The 12,611-nt window shown below is 56.6% G+C and overlaps 1 protein-coding gene across 1 annotated transcript; it reads left to right on the plus strand.

Moving 5' to 3' along the window:
• The first annotated feature begins 1,508 nt into the window (after nucleotides 1–1,508).
• LOC102462421 (uncharacterized) lies at nucleotides 1,509–10,087 on the plus strand. The gene is given in 6 exon segments (XM_089771282.1): nucleotides 1,509–2,203; nucleotides 3,906–5,433; nucleotides 5,887–6,013; nucleotides 6,767–6,880; nucleotides 7,810–9,568; nucleotides 9,570–10,087. Coding segments are annotated over 5 exon segments (2,187 nt in total). The 5' UTR covers nucleotides 1,509–2,203; nucleotides 3,906–5,409; the 3' UTR covers nucleotides 9,733–10,087.
• The last annotated feature ends 2,524 nt before the right edge of the window (nucleotides 10,088–12,611 follow it).

Raw genomic sequence — 12,611 nt, forward strand, 5'->3', positions numbered from 1 at the left:
ACGTTTAGCGGCCAGACGGGGATTTTACAACGCTGACGCTTATCGCAGCCACAAGGATGAAACACCAAACGTGGGCTTGTGTGAGGCGCATGCGGGTTGGCCTTCACACCATCCTCTGGCGAGGAGTTCCACAGGTTGCCGGTGCGCTGCGTGGAAAAAAAAACCCAGTTCCTTTTGCGGTAAACCTGCTGCCTATTGAATTCTAAACCGGCAGCCACAAGAGTTAAAAAATGTGGAGTTATGTATCCAAAAGTCATTAAATTAAAAATAATAATAATAATAATAAAATGGTGGGTTCTTTGAATTTGCCTTTTTGTTTCAGAGGACTTCTTTCGAAAGAAGAGGTCTCCAGGAAATAACACAGGTATCCTGGTGTCCACTCCGTCCCGAATAATCACAGCCAAGTGCTTTTGCTCAAGAGCATCCGTGCCAACGTAGCCACTCTCTTGCACAGGAAAGCTCTCATGGCCATTTTAGCCACAGGCCTTTCTTGCACAAGAAATTCCTGTTGCCTGTCTACACTGGCCTCTTGCACAAGAACAGTTGTGCAAAAGGGCTTATTCCTGAGCGGGAGCGTCAGAGTTCTTGCACAAGAAGCCCTGATTTCATACAGTAGAACGTCAGTGTTCTTGTGCAAGAACTCGCGGCCAGTGTAGACAGGCAGCACGTTTTGGTGCAAGATCGCACCAATGTAGACACAGCCTAGGGGTACTTCTAATTTTTTTTAAAGGGGTACTTCATAAAAAATGGTTACGAAACACTAACAAAGACCCAACGGCCTGGTCGCACTTTCTAGACTACCAAAGCATGTAGCCGGCATCACGAGCTTTCGTGGGTATAGCCCACGTCTTCAGATGACCGGAGTTATGAGTAGGGGAAATGAAAACTCGAAATAGATAGGAGAAGGGAAAGGGGGAGGGGGGGGCATGCTCTAGGACATGGGTTCCCAAACTGGGGGGGGCAAGAAAAAATTCAAGGGGGGGCATGAAGCAGTCTGGGCCCCACCCATTGGCTGCGTCTAGACTGGCAAGTTTTTCTGCAAAAGCAGGCGCTTTTGCAGAAAAACTTGCCAGCTGTCTACACTGGCCGCTTGGAATTTGCGCAAGAGCACTGAGGAGCTAACGTACGATTGTCAGTGTTCTGCCGCAAATACAATCACTCTCCCATTCGGGAAAAATCCCTCTTGTGCAAATGCGTTTTTTTGTAAATACTAGGGCTCATTTTGTGCAAAAAAGCCCCGCTGGCGAAAATGGCGATCGGGGCTTTCTTGCGCAAAACCGCGTCTAGATTGGCCACGGACGCTTTTCCACAAAAAGTGATTTTGCGCAAAAGCGTCTTTGCCAATCTAGACGCGCTTTTCCACAAATGCTTTTAATGGAAAAACTTTTCCGTTAAAAGCCTTTGTGGAAAATCCTGCCAGTCTAGACGCAGATTAAGTTTGGCTGCCCTAGTCAGTTTTTTTTGTTTTTGTTTTTTTTGCTCAACAAGTTTTGCTGCTATTTTTGAGGGAGGTGGGGGGGCGTGAGGGTTTTTCGAAACTCAAAAAGGGGGGCGTGATGCCGAAAAGCTTGGGAACCGCTGCTCTAGGGGGCATGTCTCCATTTCAAAAGGAGTTATTTCCAAATATTAACGCCCGAAATAAGCATTTCCTCGTCTTTGGGGAAAGGGGTACTTTCTAAGAGAAGAAACACCGCCCGAGCCCATCCCGGACAGGTGTGTGTCCAACCTGCTCTGCAATATCTCCAGGGATGGAGACTCCACAACCCCCCCCCCCGGGGAATTTAGTCCAGCGTGTTTAAACCCCTGGTTTCTGTACATAACCCCCCCTCTACCCCGGAGGCGCCGCTTTCTTCTTGCGCCCCCCTGCGAGGGGCAGGTGTCCCCGGGGTGCGCGGCGCTCGGGGCTCGCGGGGCTGGAGCCGGGGGGGTTTCTGCGCGGCGCCCTTGGCTGGGGGGGCCCCTCGCTGCGGGGCACACGAGGGGAAACACGAACACAGCGGGCACCTCCGGGGCTAGCCCTGGCGGCCGGTGCCCGAGGCAGGGCCGGGAGGCGGGTGTCGCGCTAGGACCCAGCGGCCGCGGGGAGGAGCCGGGGGCAGCGCTCGCTCGCTCGACCCCCCGCAGCTCCAGCCGGGAGGGGGAGTCGCCCGCAGGGTCCCGCTGCGCCCCGAGAGCCGCCGCCGCCCCAGCGCTTGGGGGGCAGGTAAGAGACACCCCCCCACCCCTCTTCCCCCCCCCCGCGCTGCTCCCAGCGTGGGCGGGGCAGGGTTAGTCAGCCGGGCCCCGCTGGAGCTGGGGGGGGGCGCCACAAGTGGGAGGGGGGCAGAGAGGGTGGAAGTGGGGGGCAGCCACACATGGGGGCAGAGGGAGTGAAAGTGGGGGGCTACCAGATGTGGGAGGGGGCAGAGGGGGATGGAGTCGGGGGGCCACCACATGGGGGGGGCAGAGGGTGCTAGACTGGACTCTGCCCCAGGTGCTGCTTGGCTGTGGGTGGAGGGGCCGGTGGGGGGGGACCTACTCCCTGGTTGCTGCTGCCTGGGGGGCCAAGGGGCTCTTTGGGGTTCGAGGGGGCAGAGGAGTCCAGTGGGGGGCAGACTCCGGGCAGGAGGCAGGGGGCGGGAGGTGGGGATGGGGAACATGGGGCGGGAGGGGGGTTGGGTTCTCACCCGGGGCTCTCAAGGCCCCGGGGGGGGGGGACGGAGCTGCAAGGGGAGCCCAAATTCTGGGCAATACCCCCCCCCCAGTCTGCGATCCCCACGGAGCACCTGGCCTGGCCGACAGAGCTGTGCAGCGAATCCCCCAACCCCGTCCCGCCCGGGACCCCACTCCCCCGGTGCAGGCAGCGTCTCCCCCCTCCACTGAGGCAGCCTGGGATGTAGGGGACCCCTGTGCCATTGGCACCCCCAAAAATAAAATCAAACAATTACACAACCGCAACGGAGGCCAAGGGATGTGAACCGGGCGAGTGCGGACCACCCCGGCCTCCTTCTCTGGCTGGTTGGGGTGGGGGGGAGATGAGACTCTGGCTTAGCTCAGGAAACATTAGTGGGGCTCCCCTTCCTGCTGCCAACTCTGTGTGGTCCCGCTCCATTTTTTCCCCCATGCATGTGCAGAATAAATTTTGTTCTGTGCACCAAGGCATGTGCGGATGTGCACCACCAGGAAACACACAGGCTGCCCGCTGTGGTGTTTCTTTTCTTTTCTTTTCTTTTCTTTTCTTTTCTTTTCTTTTCTTTTCTTTTGTTTGTTTGTTTTTACCCCGGGGTAACTAAAGCGCAGTTTCATTCGGAGATTAGCACCACAGTGAGGACAGGGCACCGTGTTAGACGTGAGGAAAAGGCCCGAGAAAATGCTTCAGAAATAAGATCAGAGGGGGGAAAATATCAAATATTTTCTTGTTCCCCTCCTGGGCCACTTTATTGGCATCCACGCCTGCGTGCGCCAGAGTGCAACAGTGCGGATATTGTACCGGGAACTTGTGCAGGACACACAGCTGTGGCGTTGGAGGTACGGAGGGGGGTGTACGCCTGTAGAAAGAACAGCCGTAGCTTGTCTTCTTGAAAACCTTGTGCTTAAAAGACTTTGAGAAGCAGCGTCCCCTGGAAGCCGGGCGCTTGGGGGAGATTCCGGTGCCGCCCCCAGTTCGGTGGTGTGTTTCTACTGGTGGTGCACATTCTCACCTGCCTTGGTGCACATAAAATTATTCCGCACCGGGCTGGAAAAATGTGCACCCGGCTGGAGAGAATTGGAGGGGATATTGTCCAGCATTTGAACTACCATTGGCGTTCGCGTCAGTGTTTCGTGGGCGTGATGTGTGGGTTTACAATAGAAAGTGTGCACCCTGACCGCCGGTGGGAAGGGAGGAATACATACTGCAGCCTTCCTATTCCGGCTTTTGCATACAGCAGCCCCGAGGTTCACCTCTGTCCGGAGCTTTTCCAAGTGGCCTAAAGAGCTTTCTTAGCTTGTGCCCGCATGGAGTGATTTTACCTGCGTAGGAACCTGAGACAGGTACGGCCCCCTGTCGGTCGCAACTTCTGGGCCCGGGCGTGGGGAAAGATACAGGTAGTAGATTGTGACAGGCAAACTTCTATCCATCGCTCTGTGCTGTGCTTGGACCAGGAGAGGCGGAGGACGGGGAAAGAGGAGAAGTAGCAGCGTGTGAGGGGAATGCGCTAACGTTTCCCCGTCCGTGTGCGGAATTCATTTTGTTCCACGCACTGAGGCTTGGGCAGAGGTGCACCACCAGGAGAAACCTCCCTGGGCAATTTATTCCAGTGTTTAACCACCCTGACAGGTAGGAAGTTTTTCCTCATGTCCAAACTCAACCTCCCTTGCTGCAGTTTAAGCCCATTGCTTCTTGTCCTGTCCTCAGAGGCCAAGATGAACAAGTTTTCTCCCTCTTCCTCATGACACCCTTTTAGATAAGAACATGAGAACAGCCAGACAGGGTCAGACCAAAGGTCCATCCAGTCCAGTGTCCTGTCTGCCCACAGTGGCCAGTGCCAGGTGCCCCAGGGGGAGGGAACACAACAGGGAATCCGCACATGAGCCCTCCCCGTCGCCCATGCCCAGACAAACAGAAGCCAGGGACACCCTCCCTACCTATCCTGGCTACTAGACATTGATGCACCTCACTTCCATGAATCTATCCAGCTCTTTTTTGAACCCTGTTAAAGTCCTGCCCTTCACCGCATCCTCTGGCGAGGAGTTCCACAAGTTAACTGCACACTGAGCAAAGAAAAACTTCCTTTGGTTTGGTTTAAACCTGCTGCCTGTTCATTTCATTTGGTGACCCCATGTCACTTGAACGCGGCTCTCACATCCCCTCTCCATCTCCTCCTCTCCAAGCTAAACGAGCCCGATTCTTTTAGTCGTCCCTCCGAGCTCCTGTTCTCTAGACCGTGCGTCATTCTTGCTGCTCTTCTCTGGTCCCCTAATGCTGAGAGAAGCCGCCTGTGCTCAGTGCAACCGGGGTCTCGCTGCCCCCCCACAAAAGGCCGGGGGGGGGCTGCAGTAAGGGCTGTTCTGCCGCATTTGGTTGTGTTGGCTTGATGTCGGTCAACAGCGAAACCCACCGCAGGCACCAAAGAACAGCTGGACTTGCTTTGTACGGTTGGGTCACCCAAAACCAGCCCCCACCCCCCCCCCCGCTCCCTCCGGGACGTGGCCCCCGGCCATGGGTGGGTGCGTGCGGGTTGCGTTTGGCCCTAAAGCTCGCCAAGTATTTTGGGGAAATTTGTCAGAGCGGCCGCCAGCGGATTTGTTGGGAGGACGCCTGGGAGCATCTGTTTGTACAGGAGGGTGGGGGGATGGCAGGGACCCCAGTGGCCCCTTCTGTGACCTGCCCCCTCTCGCCCCGACAGGCTGAGGGGTCCCAGCCCCGACTGGCTCCCTGTCGGCCCAGGGATGGCTGGGATGAAGCCGGCTCAGGTAGGAGGTTTGGGGGGCGGGGAGGGGGAGGGAAACACCCCCGGTGGGGACAGGGGGGACAAACCTGCAGGGACACGTTCACACAGGGGCTGACTTTCTGCCCAGCCCCACAGGCTGGTGGGGGGGGGGGGCGTTCCCCCATTTCTGACCCGGAAAACTCCCCCCAAGCAGGGCTGGGAAGCTGCCCAGACTCCCCCGGGTGGAGCCGGCCCCCCTCGGGCGGGGCAGAGGCTGCTGGGAACGGCCCAGGGACGCTGTCGGGGTCCCTGCTCCCCAGCTCAGAGCTCCGCTTCCCGGGGCAGCCTGGGGCGGGAGCAGCCTGGCTCTGCCTGCGGGGGTCACAAGGAGCTCCACTTCTCCCCCCACACATCCTCCTGGCTGCTCTGAGCTGGGGGGGGCTGCTCCCCCCGTGTCCGGCCGGGCGGGGGCTGAGCGGGGCTGTTGCCGTTGCAGGGGCCGGTGGCCTTCGAGGAGGTGGCCGTGTATTTCACCCCGGGGCAGGGGGCGCTGCTGGGCCCGGCGCAGAGAGCCCTCTACCGGGCCGTCATGCAGGAGAACTACGAGACGGTGACCTCGCTGGGTACGGCCCCCCTCCCGCGGGATCTGGGGCCGGAAGGGGGGGGAGTCCGACTCGGGTCCGGTTCCTCCCTGCTCAGTTCGATGGGGGGTGGGGCTGGATCCCCAAGTCCACACATCCAATTGGGGAGAGATTTGCATCCCCGTACCCCTGGGTAGTCCCTTATGTCTGACCAAGGTCCAGATCCTGGAGCAAATGCCACTCCTGACGTTTGAGACAGGGAGCCGGGTCAGGCCGTCTGGCAGCACGTCAGCACCGAACACGTGTATCAGGGCAGCTGCGCTGGGGTTCACCGAAAAGCCTGGGCATGTGGGTTACCATTAACTGTTACACACCGGCTCCCAGGGAGCCAGCAGCCCCCCCTCCCGCCCAGCTCCTGGGGAGCCGGCAGCCTCCTTCCCACACCCGGCTCCCAGGGAGCCGGCAGCCTCCTCCCCACACTCGGCTCCCAGGGAGCCAGCAGCCCCCCCTCCCGCCCAGCTCCCAGGGAGCCGGCAGCCTCATCCCCACACTCGGCTCCCAGGGAGCCAGCAGCCCCCCCTCCCGCCCTGCTCCCGGGGAGCTGGCAGCCTCCTTCCCACACCCGGCTCCCAGGGAGCCAGCAGGCCCCCGCCCCCCCCCCCCCCCGCTGGCTCTGGGTGCCCCCAGTGACAAGCCCAGGAAGCCAGGCCCAGGAAGGGAGGGGCACCCACGTGGCCCGCTCACTGGCCTGCTGCGTTCCCCCCCATCATGATTTCCTCCCCTCCCCCCGCGCAGGGTTCCCCGTCCCCAAACCCGAGCTGATTGCCCGGCTGGAGCGTGGGGAGGAGCCGTGGGTGCCGGATCTCCAGGCTGACGAGGAAGGGGCGCTCCCCAGAGGCAGCCGCACAGGTGAGGAACCACCAGCTGGCACCTGCCCAAGGGGGGGAGGGTTAGCGAGGCGCGGGGGCTGTGTATTCACCTCCCCCGTTCTGTGTGTGTGAAACTGATTGTTCCTTCCTAAGTGGGGCACTTTGCATTTGTCCTTATTCAACTTCATCCTGTTTCCCTCCGCCCATTTCTCCAATTTGTCCAGATCAGTTTGAATTCTGACCCGTCCTCCAAATCACTCGCAACCCCTCCCAGCGTGGGATCATCGGCAAACTTAATAAGCCTCCTCTCTATGCCGATATCTAAATCAGTGATGAAGATATTGGACAGAGCCGGTCCCAGAACAGACCCCTGCAGAACCCCCCTTGTTATACTTTTCCAGGTGTGCCAGGTGGTTTCAGAAAAAACACCCAACAACAACAAGAAAACCAGGCCAGGAAAACGTTTGTTGATCCCGAGAGTTGTTAAGCAAAAAAAAATAAATAAAAATAACCGTGGCCCCTTTAAAAACCATGTGATGAGGCTTTTTGGCCTAACAGGCAGGTCTCCCTACACCGCGCCAGACAGCTCCCCTGCAGAACCTGGTAAGCACTAGGGTTACCAGGCTGTCTCCGTATTGAGCCGGAAAGCCTGGGATTTTCACCTCCTGGCCAGGAAAAAATCAGAAAGTCCCGGACATTTTAGGTGTCTGAGGTTTTCTGAATTTTTTTTTACCGGACAGCAACCCTAAACAGCAACCCCACCAGCCTCTTTGCCTAGCTGGACTAAATCGACAGCGAGGGGTTAGCACAGACAAGGCCTTACATCAGCAGTGTGATGTAGCCCTGGCCTCAGTTTCCCCCCAAATTCTCCTGCTGTGTTTTCCCCTGTGGGCTGTTCCCTGTTCTGTCCTTTCCTCCGGCCTGGGGCGTGACTCCTCTCTGGATTCTCTCTCTTTCTCTCTCCCCCAGCAGGCGGTGAGGACAAGGAGAAAACTCCACGGCAAGAAGGTCCCGAGCGAGCCGACCCGCCGGGGAGCTGTTGGAGAAGAGCTGACGGGATTTGCCCCCCGTCCTCGGAAAAGATGCCCGGATGCCCGGATCCCAAGGTAACCACAGCCCTGCCGGAAAAGAAACCCTACCCATGTCTCCACTGCGGGAAAAGCTTCGCTCAGAAATCCAACCTTCTCACGCATCAGAGGATCCACAGCGGCGAGAAACCGCACCGGTGCCCGGTCTGCGGGAAAAGCTTCAGCCAGAAGGCTTCCTTGGTTATCCACGGCAGAAAGCACACCGGAGAGAGACCCTACGCCTGTGGGGGGTGCGGGAAACGTTTCCATCAGCTCTCCAACCTGACCACGCACCAGAGAATTCACACGGGGGAGAAACCTCACCCGTGCGGGAAGTGCGGCAAAAGGTTCAGCCAGCGATCCGCCCTGATCACGCATCAGAGGGTCCACACGGGCGAGAAACCCCACGGGTGCCCGCAGTGCGGGAAACGTTTCAGTCAGAAGTCAGCCCTTGTTACCCACCAGAGAATCCACACGAGAGACAAGATGTATAAATGCCGCAGATGCGGGAAAAGTTTTACGGGGAAGTCAGCCCTCGTTCTCCATCACGCGAGCCACGCGGGAAAGAAACTCCATCCGTGTCTGGACTGTGGGAAAAGCTTCCGGGACAGCTCGAACCTCACGAAACACCAGACGATCCACACGGGGGAGAGACTCTACCAGTGTCTCGCCTGCGGGAAAAGCTTCAATCGGAAGTCGAACCTAGTGACTCATGGGAGAACCCACACGGGCGAGAAACCCCACACGTGCCGCGACTGCGGGAAAAGCTTCAGCCAAAGATCTTCCCTCGTGAAACACGGGAAAATCCACACGGGCGAGCGGCCCTATACGTGCCGGGAGTGCGGGAAAAGTTTCAATCAGAATATAAACCTCATCACGCATCAGCGAACCCACACGGGAGAGAGACCCTACCCGTGCCTGTGCTGCGAGAAGAGTTTCACTGTCCGATCAGCCCTGCGGAGCCATCAGAGACTTCACACGGGGGAGAAACCCCACGTCTGCTTGGACTGCGGGAAAAGTTTTAGTCAGCGTCCAGCCCTGAGGACCCATCAGAGGACGCACACGGGCGAGAAACCCTTTCAGTGTCTGCACTGTGGGAAAAGTTTCACCGTCCGGTCGAGCCTTGTGACGCACCAGGCCGTCCACACGGGAAAGAAATCGCACACGTGTTTGGCCTGTGGGAAAACCTTCAGTCAAAGCTCGTCCCTTACTAAACACGAGCGCGTGCACACAGGAGAGAGGCCCTTTACGTGCCTGGAGTGCGGGAAACAGTTCAGCCAGCGTTCATCTCTTATTATCCACGGGAGGATGCACACCGACGACAGGCCGTATCGCTGTGCCGAGTGTGGGAAAGCTTTCGTTCAGAGATCGAACCTCGTCACGCACCAGAAATCGCACTCGGGAGAGCGACCCCACGCGTGCCCGGACTGCGGGAAAAGTTTCAAAGTCAGGTCGGCCCTGGTCACGCACCGGAGAATCCACACGGGGGAGAAACCCCACGCGTGCCCGGACTGCGGGAAAACGTTTGGTCGCCGGTCGGCCCTGACGACGCACCAGGTAATCCACACGGGAGAGAGACCCCATCAATGCGGGGACTGCGAGAAAAGCTTCAATAACGGCTCGAACCTCACGAAACACCGGAGAATCCACACGGGAGGGAGAGACGCACACGGGACAAGAGGCTGCCCGACCTCGCTCGTTATTACTCACCCGTGACCCGGCGGAGAGAGAGAAATTCCATGGGGGGGGATCTTCAGTTGCTGCTCCCACAAAATCAAACGTGATCCCCTCCACTCGGCGCCAGGGGGCGCTCACACCATGCTGAACCTTTCCTCAGGCCCACCCGCAAGTCTAGACTGAGTCTCGCCTCGTGTTGCTCTGCATTATGCTGAAAACATACGAGGCCTGGGACACCATCCCTGCCCGTCCTGGCTAGCAGCCACTGATGGAGCTATCCTAGTTCCTTTTTGAACCCTGTTACAGTGCTGGCCGTCACCGCATCCTCCGGCGAGGAGTTCCACAGGTTGGCTGTGCACTGTGTGAAGAAAAACTAACTTTGGTTTATTTTGAACCTGCTGCCTACTCAGGTCAGGGGGTACCCCCCCCAGTTCTTGTGTTAAAGCATTTACGTTTTGCACATTTTATCCCTTATTTACCAGAATTTACTGCGGGGACAGTAAGATGTGGTGTTTAGCTTCTGTTCATTGAGCACGACGGGGTGAGAGTGAGGGATTCCCTCCTTCTCCATCGGTGTCTGGCTGCACCGGGACACGGCAGCCTCAGTCCCAGCCTCGGGGAGATTCCACCCCTCCACCTCCTGGGGTGTCACTTGCCGCAGTGTCCTTGGCTCTCTGTGCTCGGGAATCTCAGCTTGAGATGCCTGATCCCAAATCAGACTCCCGAGGGCTGCACGAGAAAGTGCACGTTGAGCGTGCAGAGTCTGCGGCTTTCTGCAGCTCTCGGGACCAATTCCTGTCAGGCGCCCGCTCGGCTCGTCCCTCTGCACGCGGGGACTTTCTTTCTTTCTTTCTTTCTTTCTTTCTTTCTTTCTTTCTTTCTTTCTTTCTTTCTTTCTTTCTTTCTTTCTTCTCCATAAAATCAATCTATGTATCCCCACACAGTGTATCTATCTATCTATCTATCTATCTATCTATCTATCTATCTATCCCCATCCACCCCCTCTATCTATCTATCCCCCCCACACACCCCCTCTATCTATCTATCTATCTATCTATCTATCTATCTATCTATCTATCTATCTATCTATCTATCTATCCCCACACACCCCCTCTATCTATCTATCTATCTATCTATCTATCTATCTATCTATCCCCATCCACCCCCTCTATCTATCTATCTATCTATCCCCCCCACACACCCCCTCTATCTATCCCCCCACACCCCCTCTATCTATCTATCTATCTATCTATCTATCTATCTATCTATCCCCACCCACCCCCTCTATCTATCTATCTATCTATCTATCTATCTATCCCCACCCACCCCCTCTATCTATCTATCCCCACCCACCCCCTCTATCTATCTATCTATCTATCTATCTATCTATCTATCTATCTATCTATCCCCACCCACCCCCTCTATCTATCTATCTATCTATCTATCTATCTATCTATCTATCTATCCCCTCACACCCCCTCTATCTATCTATCTATCTATCTATCTATCTATCTATCTATCTATCTATCTATCTATCTATCCCCACCCACCCCCTCTATCTATCTATCTATCTATCTATCTATCTATCTATCCCCACCCACCCCCTCTATCTATCTATCCCCACCCACCCCCTCTATCTATCTATCTATCTATCTATCTATCTATCTATCTATCTATCTATCTATCCCCACCCACCCCCTCTATCTATCTATCTATCTATCTATCTATCTATCTATCTATCCCCTCACACCCCCTCTATCTATCTATCTATCTATCTATCTATCTATCTATCTATCTATCTATCTATCTATCCCCACCCACCCCCTCTATCTATCTATCTATCTATCTATCTATCTATCTATCTATCTATCTATCCCCACCCACCCCCTCTATCTATCTATCTATCTATCTATCTATCTATCTATCTATCTATCTATCTATCTATCCCCACCCACCCCCTCTATCTATCTATCTATCTATCTATCTATCTATCTATCTATCTATCTATCCCCACCCACCCCCTCTATCTATCTATCTATCTATCTATCTATCTATCTATCTATCTATCTATCTATCTATCTATCTATCCCCACCCACCCCCTCTATCTATCTATCTATCTATCTATCTATCTATCTATCTATCTATCTATCTATCTATCTATCCCCACCCCACCCCCTCTATCTATCTATCTATCTATCTATCTATCTATCTATCCCCACCCACCCCCTCTATCTATCTATCTATCTATCTATCTATCTATCTATCTATCTAATTTCCATAAACTTCTTTCTTCCTTCCAACCAAGCGACCAGCCGTGTACTGGTGCCGGCTGACCCTGCTCAGAAGGAGACGGGGCGTCTCTTGTCCCGATAGCAGTGGCCAGTGGCGTGCGACTCTCTGGGGTTTCCCTTTCGGAGAGTGGAAACGTCGTGTATCCCACCCCAAGCTGTGGGGTTCGTTCCTATGCCCGCAGGCTGTTTGCTCCCTCGCTCCGGTCTTAGCTCAGTTTGGTGGGGTGTCGCGGGGGGTGTCGCGGGGAGTGTCGTGGGGGGTGCAGCGTCTCCCGTTCCCAGCGGCCGCCGTCTTGCCCACCGCGGGGAAGGAACCGGGGGGCTGGCCGGGAAGCCGCTAGCCCCGGCCCCCAGCATCTCCGCAGGTTTGTTTGCACGCCAGCGAGGGGCCGCGGAGACTCGCGATCGGCGGGGGCCGCTCCCCACCCACCAGCTGGCGTTCCCCTCTCGCCGGCACAGGGGGAGTTGATCAGTGGGGGCTGGGGGCCGGGGGAGGGCTGGAAGGGGAGGGGGCCTTGCTGGGGGGTGACTGAGCCCCTCCGCAGGAGGTTCCCCACCCCTGAGCTAGCCCCTCCAGGGCTCGCAACCCTAGGGGCCAGACGCAGTGCAAGGGGGGGACCTAGCCCCCCCACGTCTCTGGGTCCAGACCCAGGGACCCTCTGGTGGCAGCCTTGTCCTGCCCCCCACCGCCTGGGACCCCTTGCATCCTGCTGCTCCTCAGGGCCAGGCCGCTGC

The sequence above is a fragment of the Pelodiscus sinensis genome, chromosome 19 (genome assembly GCF_052426305.1).
Source record: "Pelodiscus sinensis isolate ZL-2025 chromosome 19, ASM5242630v1, whole genome shotgun sequence".
Classification (NCBI taxonomy): domain Eukaryota; kingdom Metazoa; phylum Chordata; order Testudines; family Trionychidae; genus Pelodiscus; species Pelodiscus sinensis.